Source organism: Myxine glutinosa, chromosome 7, assembly GCF_964187855.1.
Source record: "Myxine glutinosa chromosome 7, kmMyxGlut1.1, whole genome shotgun sequence".
Taxonomy (NCBI): Eukaryota; Metazoa; Chordata; class Myxini; order Myxiniformes; family Myxinidae; genus Myxine; species Myxine glutinosa.
In genome coordinates, this window is record NC_136267.1 from 53,768,258 (window position 1) to 53,788,572 (window position 20,315).

At 44.6% G+C, this 20,315-nt stretch overlaps 1 protein-coding gene across 1 annotated transcript in view; it reads right to left on the reverse strand.

The window, feature by feature from the left end:
* The window catches only part of LOC137430745 (major facilitator superfamily domain-containing protein 6-like protein A), a 30,758-nt gene extending 21,164 nt beyond the window's left edge, over positions 1–9,594 (reverse strand). Inside the window, exon 1 of the mRNA XM_078781710.1 lies at positions 9,346–9,594. Coding sequence (XP_078637836.1) covers positions 9,346–9,365 — 20 coding nt within the window. The 5' untranslated portion in view covers positions 9,366–9,594. The remainder of the gene's footprint in view (positions 1–9,345) is intronic.
* Between the last annotated feature and the right edge of the window lie 10,721 nt (positions 9,595–20,315).

The following is a 20,315-nucleotide window of genomic DNA, read 5'->3' on the forward strand; positions in this document are numbered from 1 at the left end:
AGGTGAGAAAACATTTTGCTACCTCGGAGACATGCTGAATGGAGAAGGTGGATCAGACTCTGCAACGGTTGCTAGAGTGAGATGTGCATGGAAGAAGTTTCGGGAACTGAGTGGCGTGCTGATGAGGAGGGGAGTGTCGTTGAAGCTGAAGGGAAAGGTGTATGCTGCATGTGTGAGAAGTGTTATGATTTATGGGAGAGACATGGGTAATGAACGTAGAGCAGCAACGAAGGTTGGAAAGGGTGGAAATGCGAATGGTTCGATGGATGTGCGGAGTATCGTTGAGAGAGAGGAAGACAAATGATGAATTGCGAAAAATGATGGGAATAGAGCCTGTGATTGATGCTGTGAAGAGGAACAGGTTGAGTTGGTTTGGTCATGTGTTGATGAAGAATGAAAGTGACTGGTTGAGAAGAGTGATGGAAATGAATGTAGAAGGAAGTAGAGGACGGGGAAGACCGAGAAAGACTTGGCTAAAGATGGTGGAAGAAGAAATGCGGGCAAGGGGGTTAACAAGGAGAGATGCAGAAAATAGGGCAAGATGGAGAAGATTGTCATGGGGACCGCAAGGCTAACCCCTGCTCTGGCAGGGAAAATGGCCTTAAAATGCATGTTGTTGTTTGTTGTTAGTGCCAACCTGGGATGGAGAGCAACCTGTGTGGGATAAAATATTAGCTGTGACAATGTTTGCAACCTGTCGTGGACATCTCGCTGCCCTCACCACCCCCAACCGTCCATCCCAGTATGGAATAACAATGTTTAAGGGTGTGGTATAAACCAAGAAAAACTGAATTTGTCACCTGAACATTTCAAGAGTTGGAGCAGAATGGGCTGACAATTTGAATTGGGGAGCTTGTCAGATAGAAATCCTAAATAAACGAAAACCTAAACCCATGAATGTGTTGTTAAAATTACAAATTGAAACAGGAAAAAGCATTTCAGCAAAAAAAACATTTCTGATCGGAGATACTACGTATACCATACCCATGCCAGAGAGTTGATGTAGAAGGATTTTCTTGGCAGGGGTTTATGCTGAGTGGTTTGCCATTGCCTGTCCAGCTGTCAGGGCAATAATTTAGAATTTGTTCAGGGTGCTGGCAACAGCTCACCTACTCTCCATTAAATAGTTTGCCTATCCTCTACCAGACTCAGTGGTATAATGGTGAGCAACCTCTGAGGCTGGGATGTCAACGGTTCAAACCCTTGGCTGAGTCATACCAAAGACTTCAATAATGGTACGTTCTGCTTCCTTGCTCAATGTTCCGCATTTACGATCCCCATAGATTGGCATCAATGTTGAGGACATTCCTGGCCAAGTGCAGCGAGAAATGCGACGACATTGTTGCGATGTCGCTCGCATCCAGAATGCCCCGGAATGTGACAGCACTCTCCCAGCCCCAAGGCTCAGTTGCCATGTTTGTCTCATCTAACTGTATGTGTATGTGTATGTTGTTCCACGACAAGCCTTAGATACTGTAATAAAAATTAAATGGGACGATGGGATTTTTCACGTCCACCAATTAATGCTAGCAGAACTTGCATCCAAGGACGGCACACTGATGAATCGCCCTGCTAGTGAAACATCAGGATGGTAGTTTATAGCTGGGATAATATTCTAGCTCAGCAATGTAAACTCAGAAGCACACTTGAATGCAACTCAACAGCAAAATATCTCGGAAGAAAGAATGATCACTTTGCTCTTGCAGACGATAAGCTTTGCAGCTCAGAATCATCTATCACAGTGCAAAATAATGTGACAACCCAAACATTGCCCTGGGCCAAATGCTTCCATCAATTCCACAGCTGCAGCAACTTGTTCATGTCTAAAGTTTTCAGCTCAAACATGAAATGTAAATATTATTACGGATCTGGCCTAAGGGGTACAATTGGCCAATGGGGCATAAATTAGGATAGTTATTTCATAATACATGTTAGACTAAGTGTAATGTCTAATGTTATTAATAAAAGTTGCCATACCACCCAAGTGTCGGCAAGGGCGCTGTAGGGGGGGGGGGGGGGGGGGAGAAGTTAGGATGATTCCAAGGGCCCTGCACTGACAGGGGCCCTAAAAATTATTAGAACATTAGGTAAAAAATTCTCAATATTAAATTATTAACCTATCATCTTTAATAGCATAATAGACCAATAAAACTAACGGTTCTTTGGTTGGTGTGCAAGGCTGAGCAAGGACCAGTGATAACTAAATGGCATGGCTAATGCTATGAATATTGGATCACTACACTTGGTATGTATACTTGTATGTATACTCTGCTGCTGATTTTATTATTTTGTTTGTTATATCATTCTATAGATGATAATGTTAATTTATTTTAATTGAAGAGGTTAATGTATGTTGTAATTCTTACCATTAAAATTACATTCAGACTGTAAAAGATGGCCTTCAGCACATTTCTTGTGTGGGTATCAGTCTTGCATCAAATAGTGAATTCCATACTGTATGCAGAAATACAAGCATTGCTTCAACCTCCTGGCAAAAATGTCGGGGAAAAAATGTGCGCGCGTGCTTCATAGGGGCCCAAAATCCCTGGCGGCACCCCTGAGTGTCGGTATCTATGCTCTGCATTCTTGTATCTCCCCCGTTGTAATCTGTCCTTGTATGGCCTTTCTTCTTGGTTACGGTCAATTGGCATGGCCCACAAGCACGACCATGGTGTCAGCGAAAGGACATGAAAGGGACGAGACACCACCGATATATTGACACCAGGCACGCTTAAGGGGAACGGACCACGTTTGGTGTCAATTCCCTGGCATGCCATGCCAAACAGCGCAGCCCAATCAGGACTTGACAGGCCGCATGCCAGAGGGTGGTCCGATATTTCTAATGGAACTTTATAAAAGCCCAAACACTGCACTTGTTCTGTGTGCTCCTCTCTAGTGCTGAGCTCTTGCTTCTGGGTCCCTGCTGTGCATGGTGGGTTGCTGCCTCTGCTGCCACTCAGAACCTAACCCTCCCCACTTTGTTTTCTTAATCTATTTGTGCTTCATGGTGCACTTGCGATGGGGGGATGGGGTGGGATTTCAGTGCAATGCCCCTTTTCACCTATTGGTTAGACAGTTGGCCTGATTCCACCAACAATAGTAACCTGAAGAATCATACAGCTGCCACGTTGATGCTATTACGAAGCCAAAGACATCTTCGGAGCTGTCATGCAATTTGGTGCGTGACCTTTTTGGCGACGATGCATTCGGTTATTACTTAACCAATCACAACCAAATTTGAAAGTAGGCGTAAGGCTCAAACGACAGAGGTTGTAGCGAGGTCGTGCCTGGTCTCATCATTTCAGAAGTGAATGTTGAGCTTTGCCCAAATGTGCAGCTTTTCAAATGCAGCATGGGAAGCGGCCGTCATGAACGGGAGACAGAAACCATGGTTCGAGAGAGACATGCATATACGCACGACACTTTTCAATGGTCTCACCTCAAATCACAAGGGCCCACAAAATCAAAGCCCCTCGGTCAAAGTTCTGTTAACAATGCATCACAGCCATCGTGGCCTCTCAATCTTCCACAGCCTATCTTGTACTGTACTGCAGCCCCTCCCAACAGCTTTTTAGCCCTGGTCATTACATGCTGGCAGGATGGCCCAGGGGTACGCACACTCGCCTCCAAGCTGTCTAGTCTGGGTTTGCCGACCCTGTCAAATATTGGCCCAGCTGTAAACTTCCATCCCGGCGTTTAACAACCAGGTGTGTGTGTGTGTGTGTGTGTGTGTGTGTATATATACATGTGTATATATATATATATATATATATATATATATATATATATATATATATATGTGTGTGTGTGTGTGTGTGTGTGTGTGTGTGTGTGTGTGTGTGTGTGTGTGTGTGTGTGTGTGTGTGTGTGTGTGTGTGTGTGTGTGTGTCGTCCCTTGAGTGGAGGTTAAACTAGTGTCTCTTCTGCCAGTATTACTTGAACGTTAAAGCTTGCACGGGTCCTTCGTGAAGAGTAGGCGAGCTATCGCCAGCACCCTGTTCAAATTTCAAATTCATGCCCTAACCAGCAGAGGGCACTGCAGCAGCAGCACAGCTGCACCCTCAGCCAATGATGCTACCCAGCAGCCTCGTGCTGCATACGAACGAAGGTCATTACATGCCGTACGAGGATGCAAAAAGCTTGCTACCAAACATCTTGTCCTCATCTCCAACCTATGAAATAATCTGTCCACTCCCAATCTTCCCGCTATTTCATGATGTCATTGAGCTGAAGACTGTTGTGTGGTTATGGAGGTGGGTGAGAACCGTTGGAGGAATTAAACACCGGTAAGTCACCTTTTTGAAACCCTCCCACAAACTGTACTGTCTAATTAATCCCCTGGCTGAGGGGGTCCCCGTGTGCATGAGATGTGCCCTAAGTTACTCTTCATAATATTGAAGTAGACCATGAGACATGTCAAAAAAAGTTTGGGTAGACTTTTGGTAACCCGGCAGTAACCGAGGAAATGACATTAGCCACGCCCTTTGCCGCTCTATTGATACCAAAATTTAGGGGTAGGGGAAACATAAATCGCAATAACTTTGGAAGTATAAATCACAGAACTACAAAATACCCATTAAAATGTTTGTATTTAAGTACTCTATTCATTAAAATAATCATTATGCAAATTAATATGTTAATGAGGTCACCAGAGGTCAAAAGGTCACAAAACCCGGGTACAAGTGAAAATTTCACACTGCTCCAAAAAATACCCACCAAGTTATGGATTTACTCACTTTTACATTTCTGATGCATGGAACGTTTAGAATAGATGCTACCTATTATTTTGATATGCATTTGTGGCCTTTTAATGCCTAAGTTTATTACATAATATCAATTGAAAAATGCCATAAATTTAAGAGGTGGAATTTTTTCAAGTCCTTGGGCATACAAAGTATGCTGTCATGCTGGGACCATTTGTTAGCAATATGAAGGTGCATATGAACAGTTTTTGTTATCAAGAATTCTCCTATGCTCTTTAGCTTTAACCCTTATTGCTCTGTAAGTAGGAGGCCCAAGGTCAAAGGTCACCTTTAATCGAATTCCGTTGCCAGCGCAACAAACTTGGACATTTCTCAGCATACATAAGCGAGAAAAAGATATAAAAGGAAAATCCGCTGGAAAACAGAAGGAAGAAGCCCAAATGAAACGATCAATTGAGGTTACCCGTGCCCGTGGAAGGACAATGGAAGAGTTATTGCAGTATGATGTCTCCCCTACATCATATTTGTTTGATAAGGAAGGACAGATGACCAAACCACTAAAAAGTGCACTTGTCCAGGAACTAGAGACCAAACTCACCAAAGATGAGAGAACTCCAGTCAAGGACGGTGCATTACAGTCCACATGTTTAGTTGACGTGATGGCCAACATCAGAAAGATAAAAAATAAAAGATCTGCAGACATTTGGAGATTTCTGTGATAATTTTCTGAACTATGTCGCTGCAGTTGGTCAGGGGGATGACAGGTTGGATTTGGTCTTCGATTCCTATGTCGAGGGGTCCATAAAAGATTCCGAGAGAAGGCGCCGTTCAGTTAAAGCGGCAATTGGAATGAACATTATCAATTACGACACACCGTTACCTGTAGAAATGGACAGATTTTGGGCATCAAGCAATAATACATTTAAACTCCAGATGCTTCTTCACTCACAAGCCATGAAGCGCGGAAAAGAAAGACCTTCCACAGTCAACGTTGTGGCAAGTTCTTTTTCAGGTGTATCTGGTGCAGTTACATGCCAGTCTGTCAAAGATGGCTGTTCAACAGAAATGCCAGACCTCAGTCCCGATGTAGAAGAGGCAGATGCTCGTATCATTCTACGTGCGATGCATGCGGTCAAAAGTGGACCTGAACGTATTATCGTATTGTCTGGTGATACAGATGTGTTTGTACTGCTTATGCACTACTGGAATATTCTTCATTACAATGGCCTAAGCGAACCTTGGCTAAGGGCTGGTGTTGGAGATTCAACGAGATACATTCCAGTTCACACATTAGCACCAAAGGGTGGAGAAGAACTTTGCTATGTGCTACCACGTGTTCATACCCTGACTGGCTGTGACTACACAAGCAAGGTGGGAACAAAACATGCAGCCTTGAATAATGCTAGTCCATCTGAGTATCTGAAAGACTTTGATTCTGGAACAAGTTGTACCGACAGTTTCATGGCGTCCTGTGAGGCATACCTGGTACAAGTTATAAAAAAGAACACCAAGTGCACAACAATGGATCAATTAAGAGACCACATGTACCATCACAGTAAAGGTGTATCCTTGGAGCAACTTCCGCCAACTAGCCATGCAATACAGCGACACATCCATAGAGCGTTTTATGCAACCTATCAGATGGTGACTTTGTTACACCCTCATAAGCCCACATCACTGGATCCAACTGCTTTTGGCTTCAGGGAAGCAGATGAACTTTTGATGCCAACTAAAGGCATGAGACCAATTCCTGAAGAATACACAGTTTTGTGCAATTGCAAAAAATGCAGCAATGACAGATGTGCCTGTCGCAAAAATGGACTTCCCTGCATTAGTTTCTGCAAGTGTCAAAGTCTCCAGGGTGATGAACAAATTGTGCAATGCAAAAACCCCTCTGGTTCAACTCAGCATTAGCATAAAGGAAATTCCTTTATGGTATTAGGTATGTAGCAGTAATTTACACTGTATAAGCATCGCTGGGTCATCTGGATCCCTTCGACAAACATGCGAGTAAGCAACGGTAAATTACGAAACTTGTGGACAATAGAAACTATTGTGTTAAGACATGTACTTGTCTATCATTGCTTGAGATATGTCTCTTTCATTTGACTGGCAGATCAGGCATAGATAACATTTTATGGAACCATGGGCATCATTCCCATGGGTATTTTTAAAGGCTTCTTGGCTTCAAATAAGATTTCAATTAAATCTAACCTTATGATGTGTCCGCCTACTCGACAAAACACTGAGGGTTAATACAATGGACTGAAGAGCATAAGGGAACTCTTCACAAAACATAACTCAGAATACATTCTCAAATTGCTAAAGAAGGTACTAGTATGCAGAACATTCTATTATACTTATGGACTGCAAAAAAATCTGCCTTTTAAATTTACGGCAATTTTCCGTTGATGTTATGTAATACAATTAGGCATTAAAAGGCCCCAAATGCATATCAAAGTAATCAGTAGCATCTATTCTAAACGTTCCATGCATCATAAATGTAAAAGCGAGTAAATCCATAACTTGGTGGGTATTTTTTGGAGCAGTGTGAAATCTTCACTTGTACTCGGGTTTTGTGACCTTTTGACCTCTGGTGACCTCATTAACATATTAATTTGCATAATGATTATTGTAATGAATAGAGTACTTAAATACAAACATTTTAATGGGTATTTTGTAGTTCTGTTATTTATACTTCCAAAGTTATTGCGATTTATGTTTCCCCTACCCCTAAATTTTGGTATCAATAGAGCGGCAAAGGGCGTGGCTAATGACGTCATTTCCTCGGTTACTGCCGGGTTACCAAAAGTCTACCCAAACTTTTTTGACATGTCTCATGGTCTACTTCAATATTATGAAGAGTAACTTAGGGCACATCTCATGCACACGGGGACCCCCTCAGCCAGTGGATTAAATCAGCCATATCCAAAACAAAATATTTTCTCATCGCCAAACTCCTACCTGCATTCTTCCCCGCAATCTCCAATCCGAATAGTATTTGCACACGGATCTCATTTCTACCCCATTCACACCTCCCCTATTCCAGGATGATACCCCTCAATTGGTTCCAAAATTCATTTCGTCAATGGCAAAGTTAGATATCTGGATTCAGGACACGGTGTACTTGTACATTAATTAAAAGTGCATCTTGGGCAATGTGACAGAAGACCACTCATTTTTGCATCTTCAGATGCATAGGGCTGCCGAAGCAGTTTCTTGGCTATTGGGCACAATCATGGACGTGTCGCCACTCCGACGCAGGACACTCGAATGGCTCATTCATCACAGTAAGCCGGTACTCATTTTGCTGACATCGGAAGGATGACAGGCCGAGTCAACCCACCCGGTGTTATTTTAACGGCACGACAGGGGCTTCAACTCAGGACTCAGATCTCAAGCCAGCTACCTCAACTGTCAAGCTAAAACCAGGCTAAGACAATGTGACAAATACCATGGTAAATGGGATTTGACCTTTGGTTTCCTGTTTCCCAAGACAGGGATTCAGATGGAAACACCAGAGAATATTATTTATTCACATACATAATGTTGTGCAGCAAATATTTGGGGGAAAAAAACAAAAACAAAAAGTTTTGATAAACAATCGTGATGGTCCAAACTATTTTTCTCCCCAAGTAGAAACTGTACCAACCAAAACAGCATCTACTTACTGGCTTGATTTTGACTTTCTGGTAAATTATTGCTGGCATCTAGAATGCCTCGTTTACAAATTGTAGGATGGGACACATGGATACTGTAGTACACGTGGCAAACACGTCAGCTATTGGCAAGAGGTAACAGCCAAATACACACAAGCCCTGCAGTGTGAGGACTGTTACCGAAACGAGGCAAACTGCAAGAAAAAATAAAATAAAATAAAAATAAATTAAAATTCGTACAAATGTGATAAATCATCAAACAGCCATTTGTCAAACGGTTAAAGAGGTGGAAAACGACTGAACAAGCATCCCAGAAATAAAACCTAATTACCTATTACTCTTTTCTGTTGACGGAATTGGGATTTTAATCCAGAGAAGCTAATTTATTTTAAAAAAAAAAAAAAAAAAAAACCCGCGAGGGGGCTTAGGGGGGAGAGAGAGAGAGAGAGAGAGAGAGAGAGAGAGAGGGAGAGAGAGAGATATACAGAGACAGCGACAGACGGGACTGCTTGCTTAACATCCCCTTTGAAAGATAAGCTTCATTCACAGCGAGTCAATGGGACAGCCTGCTTAACGTCTCCTGTGAAAGACAAGATTCCTCTTTCCACCACAATAACCACATTTCAAACCGCCAAGTGAACACAACCATCAACCCACCTCGACCCTCACGTGGTGTCGAGCTGCCAGAACAACTCACCGCAAACTACCTTTTCAAACTTTTCGTAACGTTTTCAAACTTTTCTTAGGACTCACAGAAGTTCAAAGCGATGAAATTTTGTTTAACTCCAACGAGTCAATAATACACTCCGATACACCCAAACCCACACAAAACGAACGATTCACGGAAGACTTCAACAAGATGACGAAATTAAATTACATTTAAATTAACGCGCAAGTAACAAACATCCACAGGTATCCATTCGTGAAGCAAGATGGCGCCAATCTAAGAGCTATCATTTTACCGGTTTGAACACCTTTCTTACCTGCTGAGCCCTTGATACATGTGAGCCGTCAATGCGAACAACCTGGACCGTGTTTACGGTTTTGTTTGGATCTTGAGATTCCAAACGCACACATGGTGAGCACGTTTATCACGACCTACTTGCACCTGTAACGTGGGCGGGGCTTCCTACACTAATTGTAATAATACAATAGTAATAGGGTCCTCTATGCATTCGCTCCGCTTACCTGTAACTTTTACCCAACAGCTTGGTTCGCTATCTTTACTGCTCAAACGGATGCAGGTGCACATTTAAACATGTTTTTCCGGTCACGTGTCTATTTCTAAAGTTATTTTTTGAGTAACTATTTCAAAGCTTTCGGCAAAATCGGCTCAAAAACTAAGATATAAGTTTGAAATGGGGCGATCTATTTATTACGTATACACGGGGTGACACGTGGGGTGCTGAATTTACAAAATGAGAAATGAGAGGAGGGATCAGGAGTGAAAGAAGGGGTGAAGGAAGGGGAAACTTTGTGTAACGAGCATACAGGGAGTGGGAGGGAATTTGGAGTGGAAGGGAGAGGAGAGGAGGGGAGAGTGGAAGGGAGAGGAGAGGAGGGGAGAGTGGAAGGGGGAGAGTGGAAGAGGAGGGTGGAAGAGGAGGAGGGGAGAGTGGAGGGGAGAGTGGAGGGGAGAGTGGAAGGGAGAGAGGAGAAAAGAGTGGAAGGGGGAGAGGAGGTGGAAAGGGGAGAGGAGGGTGAAAGGGGAGAGGAGGGTGAAAGGGGAGAGGAGGGTGAAAGGGGAGAGGAGGGTGAAAGGGGAGAGGAGGAGGAAGTGGAGGTGGAGGAAGAGTGGAAGGGGGAGAGGAGGTGGGAGTGGAAGGGGGAGAGGAGGAGGGGAGTGGAAGGGGGAGAGGAGGAGGGAGTGGAAGGGGGAGAGGAGGAGGGGGTGGAAGGAGGAGGGAGAGGAGGGGGAGTGGGAGGGGGAGAGGAGGGGGAGTGGGAGGGGGAGAGGAGGGGGAGTGGGAGGGGGAGAGGAGGGGGAGTGGAAGGGGGAGAGGAGGGGGAGTGGAAGGGGGAGAGGAGGAGGGAGTGGAAGGGGGAGAGGAGGGGGAGTGGAAGGGGGAGAGGAGGGGGAGTGGAAGGGGGAGAGGAGGAGGGAGTGGAAGGGGGAGAGGAGAGGGGAATTTAAGGGGAAGAGGAGGGGGAATGGAAGGGGGAGAGGAGGGGGTGGAAGGGGGAGAGGAGGGGGTGGAAGGGGGAGAGGAGGGGGTGGAACGGGGAGTGGAAGGGGGGAGAGGAGAGAGGAATTGAAGGGGAAGAGGAGAGGGAGTGAAAGAGGAGAAGGAGGAGTGGAAGGGGAGGAAGAGTGGAAGCAGGAGAGGAGGGGAGAGTGGAAGGGGGAGAGGAGGAGGGGAGTGGAAGGGGGAGAGGAGGAGGGAGTGGAAGGGGGAGAGGAGGAGGGAGTGGAAGGGGGAGAGGAGAGGAGAGGGGAATTGAAGGGGAAGAGGAGAGGGAGTGAAAGGGGAGAGGAGGAGGAGTGGAAGGGGAGGAAGAGTGGAAGCAGGAGAGGAGGGGGGAGTGGAAGGGGGAGAGGAGGAGGGGAGTGGATGGGGGAGAGGAGGAGGGAGTGGAAGGGGAAGAGGAGGAGGGGAGTGGAAGGGGGCGAGGAGGAGGGGAGTGGAAGGGGGAGAGGAGGAGGGCATGGAAGGGGGAGAGGAGGAGGGAGTGGAAGGGGGAGAGGAGGAGGGAGTGGAAGGGGGAGAGGAGGAGGGAGAGAAAGGGGGAGAGGAGGGGGAGTGGAAGGGGGAGAGAAGGGGGAGTGGAAGGGGGAGAGATGGGGGAGTGGAAGGGGGAGAGATGGGGGAGTGGAAGGGGGAGAGAAGGGGGAGAGAAGGGGGAGAGAAGGGGGAGTGGAAGGGGGAGCGAAAGGGGAGTGGAAGGGGGAGTGGAAGGGGGAGAGGAGGGGAGTGGAAGGGGAGAGAAGGGGAGAGAAGGGGGAGTGGAAGGGGAAGAGGAGGGGGAGTGGAAGGGGGAGTGCAGGGGGAGTAGAAGGGGGAGAGGAGGAGGGAGTGGAAGGGGGAGAGGAGAGGGGAATTTAAGGGGAAGAGGAGGGGGAATGGAAGGGGGAGTGGAAGGGGGAGAGGAGGAGGAGGGATTGGAAAGGGGAGAGGAGGAGGGAGTGGAAGGGGGGGAGGAGAGGGGAATTTAAGGGGGAGTGGAATGGGGAGAGGAGGAGGATTGGAAGGGGGAGAGGAGGAGGAGTGGAAGGGGTAGAGGAGGGGGAGTGGGAGTGGAAGGGGTAGAGGAGGGGAGGTGGAAGGGGTAGAGGAGGGGGAGTGGAAGGGGTAGAGGAGGGGGAGTGGAATGGAGAGGAGGGTGGAATGGAGGAGAGCGGACAGGAGGGGAGAGAGGAAGGTAAGAGAGGGGATGGGAGGAGAAATATGGAGGGGAGAGAGGAGGAGGAAGTCAAGAAAGGGGGAGGAAGGGAGGAGAGAGAGAGGGGATGGAGGGAGAGAGAGAGCAAAGAGAGGGGATGTTAGGGGACTGGGAAGGGAGAGAGGGAGGGGAGGGGAGAGAAGAGATGGGGTGGAAGAGAACAGAGGGGAGAGAGGAGTTGGGATTGGAGAGAAGGGAAGAGGGGAGGGGATGGGAGGCGAGAGAGGGGAAGGTACATGAGAGAGGGAAAGGCTGGGGCCAGGAGGGGAAGTGAGAGGAGGGAGGAAGGAAGATGAGGAGGCAGAAGTGAGGGGAGGAAGTGTAGGGGAAGGGAAGGGGGAGAGAGGAGAGCAGATAAGGAAGAGGGAAGGAAGACGAGAAAGAAGAGAACGGCCTAAATTCTGTGATTTTGCATACATAATAAATAGATTTCCCCAACCTATTCTTAATATGAAATCAGAGCATCTAAAAAGCAGTTTATGGTAAATAACTGAATCCTGAAACAAACCCAGAGCCAGAGATGTGAGAGATAGAAGGTAGAGGTGATTAATGGATTGCAAAGAAATTATGTTTTTGGCATGAACCCTTTGTTGGTTCAACGAAACGGGCTTATAGTGTTTCCGTTTTTATCTCTACTACGTAATCTCTTGGTTTCTTCCTCTTCCTCAAATTCAGACGCCCATTCCTCCTCGTATCTCCTATACTCCACTCTCCAGTTTGCATCTATTATATATTTACATACATTACCTTCAGAAATATTCACACCCTTTGACTTTTTCCACATTTTGTTGTGTTGCAGCCTGAATTTAAAAATGATTAAATTAACATTTTTTGTCACTGATCTACACACAATACCCCAAAATGTCAAAGTGGAATTTTTTTTTTTAGAGATATTCATAAAATATTTAAAAATGAAAATCTGAAATGTCTTGAGTCAGTAAGTATAAATCCCTTTGATATTGTTGCGGATTTGAGAATCCTGTGTTGTAAATATCACCCTCTGTAAATAATAGTAATTCTTGGTAAATACCTCCATCAATTTGTGTAAAGATCAACGGTCGTCCCCTTAGTTAGTCCATCGCACACACATAGAGAACCATAGAACCTCTCTATAGTTATTTCTTTATTATGTGTATTAGTTTAAGGCTCTGTTTCCCATTAATTGACTCTGCATTGCACCAAATGAAATAAGATAGGTCCCCTTCAAGGATTTCATTTCCCAGCCAAACTCTCCCTCTCTGTGCAAAACCGCTTGACAAGTGTGGGGTGCACGCCCTCTCAACTGGCCCTGGTTTGGAAGCGGCGTTCGCCGCCATAGTGAATATGTGCTCTGTGCTCTGTTTGGACAAGAAGGGCGGGGTCGCCGAGAAGAGACAAGCCCATGGCGCGCCATGGGGGCGGGGCTGTTCAGCTCCATGCCCAAGTAAGGCTACAAGCCCGTGGCTCGCCACGGGGGGCGGGACTGTTCAGCTCCATGCCCAAGTAAGGCTACAAGCCCGTGGCTCGCCACAGGGGGCGGGGCTGTTCAGCTCCATACCCAAATAAGGTAACAAGACCATGGCATTGCCATATAAGGCCACAAAACAGAGCACGGGGCAGGACCCAAACGGCCGAGGGCGTGTCACCCCCCGCTTGAGATATGCGTACGACAATCGCGCAAGGAAGGAACATGCTACTGGGCTGGTACGAGAGCTGTGCGTGCTGCTGAGCTGGTACGAGAGGCTGGTATGAGTAGCTGGTGCGTGCTGCTGAGCTGGGTTCGAGGCTGGAGCTGGGTTCGAGGTACTGGAGAGGAGAATCCCAGGGTTACCGACAGAGAGAGAGAGAGAGAGTCGCGGGTCGGAACAGAACCTCGTCAGATGAACGAACCTCCTGCCATTCCTGTCATCATCGCCATGTAAGTCTGACTGTCGTCTGTCTGTCTGTGTTGTCTGGGATATAAGTTAAGCCTGTATAGATAAGCTAGAAATTGCTCTGTGTCCTTCTGCTCCTTCCATTTTCTGTATATTACTTTGATTGCTTTTCTTCCTTTAGTCTTGTGTAAATAATAATAAATCCTGTTATCTCCTTACTTTGGCTTCTTCTTCCACATCCGATCGTCTTTGTGATTTCCCCCATTGAATACCTGTGGCACGATTTGGCCGACGCATATGAATTGGGTTTAGTATTTGTTAATGGCTCGAACGTCGTGTTGCTAAGACCGCTCAGCAAAGTGAACATCCAAAAACCGGGGTTCGAGCGGTACTTGTCTCCCTGTTCTGCGGAGGGACGGATAAAGGTATTCGGGATAAACCCTGGACCCATAACCCTGATCCGTTCCAGGAGAGCGTTACAAGTACCAGGAGCGGAGATGGTCAGCTTAACAAGACAAGGGGCTAACCACCTCTTGCTAAGGGGGAGAGCCGTACTCCGTTTCCGTAACAATATGATACTCCAAATTGAGCTCAGGTGCATCCAATTTCTTTTGATCATCCTTCAGATGTCTCCACAACTTCATTTGAGTCCACTGAGGCCAATTCAAATGAGTGGACACGATTTAGAAAGAAACACACCGACATAAGGTCTCACAGTTGACAGTGCATGTCAGAGCAGAAACTCTACCATGAAGGCCAAGGAACTTTTTACCTCCGCCACCAAAAGTGGATGGAGGTTATGTTTTCACCCCTGTGATACAGGGAGTGGAAAGGACGATCTCTCTCCCCTCCCGTCTCCTCCCATCTCTCTCTCTCCTCCCACTAGTGGATCTCTCCCCTTCCATCCCCTACCTGACTGTCTGTTTGTTTGTCTGTCTGTGAACAAGATGTCTCAAAAAGTTGTGGAGGGATTCGCACACAATTTGGCGGAGAGGTGGTGAATGTGACACGGACAAAATGATTAGATTTTGGTGAAGATCTGGATCCGGTTAGTAGAATTTTTAAAGTGATTTTTCATCATTGCCAAAAACGGTATATAGCAGGATATCTCAAAAAGTTATGAACGGATTTGGACGAAACTTGGTGGAGAAGATGGGTGTGTGACAATGACTAATCAATTTGGGTTTGGTGAAGATTTGAATATGGATTCGGATACGAGAATTATTGAATTTTTAGTGATTCTTCACCATTGAGGGAACAGGTGAAAAGCGATATAAAACATGATATTGCTATGTGTATGGGGTAGGTAATGAAATACCGTAGTCGAGGTAGAATTGTATAAAGTAGTTTGCTCCGTTTGGCGTGAAGCCACATCAATGTATTTAAGTTAGGACTGGATGTCCATGTAAGTGTTATGTGTCTCCATGCGAGGGTGAAGCTATGCTAATTAGTTAAGGCCGATGGATAAATTCAGGCCGATGGATAAATTCCCAGTATGTAATTGCCCTTGTGATTTTTCCCTTCATTCTTATAAAGCACACTCAGCTAGACATGCGACCGGCCCATGATTAAAATAACATAATCGCCGACGGTACCCAGACATTATGACACCACCCAGCCGAAACTTCTCGATGGGTGCCAAGTGTGGCCGTGAGGCCACACCTCGAAGGACAATTGGTTGGGACAATTCGACGGCGCTCGGTGATTGGAGTGCGGGTGACATCAGAGAGAACGTTCGAGATAGTCGGAGCAAAAAGGGAAAGCACCGCCATTTTCTGTCTCTCTCTGTTCCGGGCGTTGGTGAAGACGGATACGGATGCATCTCTCTCTCTCTCTCTCTCTGTCTCTCTGTCTCTCTGTCTCTCTGTCTCTCTCTCTCTCCTCGTGATGGCTGTGCTTCATGTCGGTCGGAGCTTGGGTGCAGCCGAATGAGGACAAATTTAAAATTATGTTTACAAATAGTATTATTATTTTTCAAATCTATGTAGTTGGCGTTTTTACTCAGGAGGACACAAATCAGGTTTTTTGGGGGGAATCACACCCTTTCTTTGTCTGTAACGTCTTGACCTACTTATCAATGATATGTAATGCAACTAGCTAACAACAGAGGGCAGCATTTACACAAGTTTCATCTCTGAGGGCTAGGAGGAAGGTTGTATCAACTAACCTACAGTATCAACTAACCTGCCTCTTCCATACTGCTGGGAAGGAAATGGCAAACCACTCAGTATAGCGCTTGCTCAGGACGTTAGGTGCTTCAGTTACCAAGCGGCTAGCAAGAAACTTGGTAACTGAACACACCCTTGGGTGCATATAAAAAGATGGTTTCTTTTCAAGTTTCTTGTAGAGAACTCGCCAAGTCGTTTAAGCACTCAAGCAACCACTCCATTTGAAACCGTTGATAAGAAACGGCTGGCTTTGCGAACGCTAGCTAGCTGATTTGGGAACATAGCGGTACAGCGGGCAACACCCCCATTTTATTTTAGAAAGTTGGACTCAGTGCTGTAAAAGGTCGATATCCCCTTAATGTCTTCACTACCCTAGGGTGGACTACACTGCCAATGTTTTTTATGAAGCTGAAAAATCAGCTTTAAGGTTGTGTCATCGCAAAAATTTTGAGGCCTGGAAATTATGTGTAGGAGAAATAAAAAGTCATAACTTTGTACAGAAACAAAACATACTAACAAATTACCATTCAAAATGTTTGTATTGAACTGCTCTACAACTTATCCATAACAATAAAAGAGAGTGTGTCCGTCAGTCAGTCCATCTCCTCCATAACTCCAAAACCATGCAACCTAACAGCCCCAAACTTTGCATGCATACTTCTCGAACCGCAAGTGAGTACGTGAATGAAAATTGGGTGTATTTAAACACCCCTTTTGAAAATCATTTACACTAAAACTTACACTACAACTACAAACGGGCTTACCTTTGGTCAGCCTGCATTTAGCTCAATCAGCTCGTTGTCTTAATTCGCCATTTTGCCCGCTCAGCTCAAGTACGCCTTGCCTCAGAACACGTCGGCTTCTGTACAATAAAGCTTCATATCTACGAATGGTAACATCACTGAACTTCATACCAACGAATCGCTGTATTCCTGTATACATCACAATGCTTATGAACACCAGTGTTCTTGCTTTATTTAATTTCCGTAAAACTCGAGAATTTCTTAAATTGGACCGAATTTCAAAATTTGGACTGCGGAATTGACCTCAGTAGCAGTTCCAACTCCAAAAAAGTGATCATTTGTCTAATTTGGACATTGTGGGGTACTCCGTACATTGTGGGATAAATGTATGGCGGTGTATTGCATGGTGGTGTAAATGCATGTCAGTGTAAATGCATGGTGGTGTAAATGCACGTTGGTGTAAATGCACGGCTGTAAATCTAAAAGTATGGCGGTGTAAATGCATGTCACTATGAATGGATGTCGGTGTAAATGCACGTTGGTGTAAATGCATGTCGGTGAAAATGCATGTCGGTGTAAATGCATGTCGGTGCAAATGCATGTCAGTGTAAATGCATGTCATGATAAATGCATGTCTGTGTAAATGCATGTCACTGTAAATGCATGTCACTATACAGTCATGTGAAAAAGTAAGTATACCCCATGTAAAGTTTTGACTTTTTCAACATATTTCAACATATAGCTATTTGATCTTCATTTCAACAATATTGACAGATAAAGGTGATATACATAATATAACAAATATCATGAAACATTTGCATTTTGTAGTCCATTGTAAAATTTAAATAAACATAAATACAAATTTCGCATGTGGAAAAAGTAAGTACACCCTTGGCTCTAATAGGTGGTATTGCCCCATTTGGCAGAAACAACCTCAAGTCGGCGTTTCTTATAACTGTCTACCAATCTCTGACATCGACTGGGAGAAATTTTTGCCCACTCCTCCATGCAGAATTCTTTTAGCTGTGCGATGTTTGAGGGGTTTCTTGCATGCACAGCTCGTTTCAAATCCCCCCACAACATCTCGATGGGATTTAGATCCGGGCTTTTACTGGGCCATTCCAGAACCCTCCATTTCTTTCTTTTCAGCCATTCCTTGGTGGATTTACTGGTATGTTTAGGGTCATTGTCATGTTGCAAGGTCCACCTTCGGTTGAGCTTCAACTTTCCGACAGATGGCCTCACATTATCCTCAAGCACCCTCTGGTACAATGAAGAATTCAAAGTGAATTCTATGATGGTGAGCTGCCCAGGCCCTGATGCAGCAAAGCTGCCCCAAACCATAATATTTCCACCACCATGCTTTACAGTTGGTATCAGGTTCTTGTGGTCAAATGCTGTCTTTGGTTTTCGCCAAACATGTCTTTTGGTCCTGTGGCCAAATAGCTCTACCTTTGACTCATCTGTCCAGAGCACATTGTTCCAGAAGTGCTGGCCTTTGCCTAAGTGTTCATTGGCAAACTTTAGTCTTGCCCTGATGTTCTTTCTGGACAGCAAAGGTTTCCTCCTGGCACACCTCGCATGTAGATCAAATTTATGAAGCCTCTTTCTAATGGTGGACTCAGGCACTTTGACATCAACAGTGGCAAGAGCTACCTGTGGGTCCCGTGATGACATTCTGGGGTTCTTAGAGACTTCTTTCAGCATCGTGCGGTCTGCTCTCGGGCTGAACTTGCTGGGGCGGCCTGGCCTGAACAAGTTGGTAGTTGTTTGGCATCTTCTCCACTTAAAGATGATATTCCCGACAATCGAATGATTGATTTCAAATTGTTTGGAGATCTTTTAAAGTCCTTTCCCAGACTCGTAGGCATCTATAACCTTCTTTCTGAAGGCATCAGAGAGCTCTTTTGATCTAGGCATGGTGACGCCGCACACTTCAACAACAAAGAGCAAACCAAACTAAATGTCTAAGGTTTAAATAAACAGGTTCCTCCAAGATCCTCTCTAACGATGTTCTAATCATTTGCACCTGAGCTGGTTCACCTGATTCTAATTTTCGGTATTTGAAGTGGTGATAAATGTAGGGGTGTACTTACTTTTTCCACATGCGAAATTTGCATTTATGTTTATTTAAATTATACAATGGACTACAAAATGTAAATGTTTCATGATATTTGTTGTATTATATCACCGTTATCGATTAAAATTGTTGAAATGAAGATCAAATAGCTGTATGTTGAAATATGTTGAAAAAGTCAAAACTTTACATGGGGTGTACTTACTTTTTCACGTGACTGTAAATGCATGTCACTATAAATGCATGTCAATATAAATGCATGTCACTGTAAATGCATGTCACTGTAAATGCATGTCACTGCATGTCACTGTGAATGCATGTCACTGTGAATGCATGTCACTGTGAATGCATGTCACTATGAATGCATGTCACTGTGAATGCATGTCACTATAAATGCATATCACTATGAATGCATGTCACTATAAATGCATGTCACTGTGAATGCATGTCGGAGTAAATGCATGTCACTGTAAATGCATGTCACTGTAAATGCATGTCACTGTAAATGCATGTCGGTGTAAATGCATGTCACTGTAAATGCATGTCACGATGAATACATGTCACTATGAATGCATGTCACTATGAATACATGTCACTGTGAATGCATGTCATGGTAAATGCATGTCACTATAAATGCATGTCACTGTAAATGCATGTCACTGTAAATGCATGTCACTGTAAATGCATGTCACTGTAAATGCATGTCACTGTAAATGCATGTCACTGTAAATGCATGTCACTGTGAATGAATGTCACTGTAAATGCATGTCACTGTGAATGCATGTCACTGTAAATGCATGTCACTATGAATGCATGTCACTATAAATGCATGTCACTATAAATGCATGTCACTATGAATGCATGTCACTATAAATACATGTCACTGTAAATGCATGTCACTGTAAATGCATGTCACTATAAATGCATGTCACTATCAATGCATGTCACTAAAAATGCATGTCACTATAAATGCATGTCACATGTGAATGCATGTCACTGTAAATGCATGTCACTATAAATGCATGTCACTATAAATGCATGTCACTGTAAATGCATGTCACTATAAATGCATGTCACTGTGAAGGTATGTCACTGTAAATGCATGTCACTGTAAATGCATGTCACTATAAATGCATGTCACTGTAAATGCATGTCACTGTAAATGCATGTCACTGTAAAGGCATGTCACTGTAAATGCATGTCACTATGAATGCATGGCACTATGAATGCATGTCACTATGAATGCATGTCACTATAAATGCATGTCACTGTAAATGCATGTCACTGTAAATGCATGTCACTGGAAAGGTATGTCACTGTAAATGCATGTCACTGTAAATGCTTGTCACTATAAATGCATGTCACTGTAAATGCATGTCACTGTAAATGCATGTCACTGTAAATGCATGTCACTGTAAATGCATATCACTATAAATGCATGTCACTATAAATGCATGTCACTGTAAAGGTATGTCACTGTAAATGCATGTCACTGTAAATGCATGTCACTGTAAATGCATGTCACTGTAAATGCATGTCACTGTAAATGCATGTCACTATAAATGCATGTCACTATAAATGCATGTCACTGTAAAGGTATGTCACTGTAAATGCATGTCACTGTAAATGCATGTCACTGTAAATGCATGTCACTGTAAATGCATGTCACTGTAAATGCATGTCACTGTAAATGCATGTCAATTTAAATGCATGTCACTGTAAATGCATGTC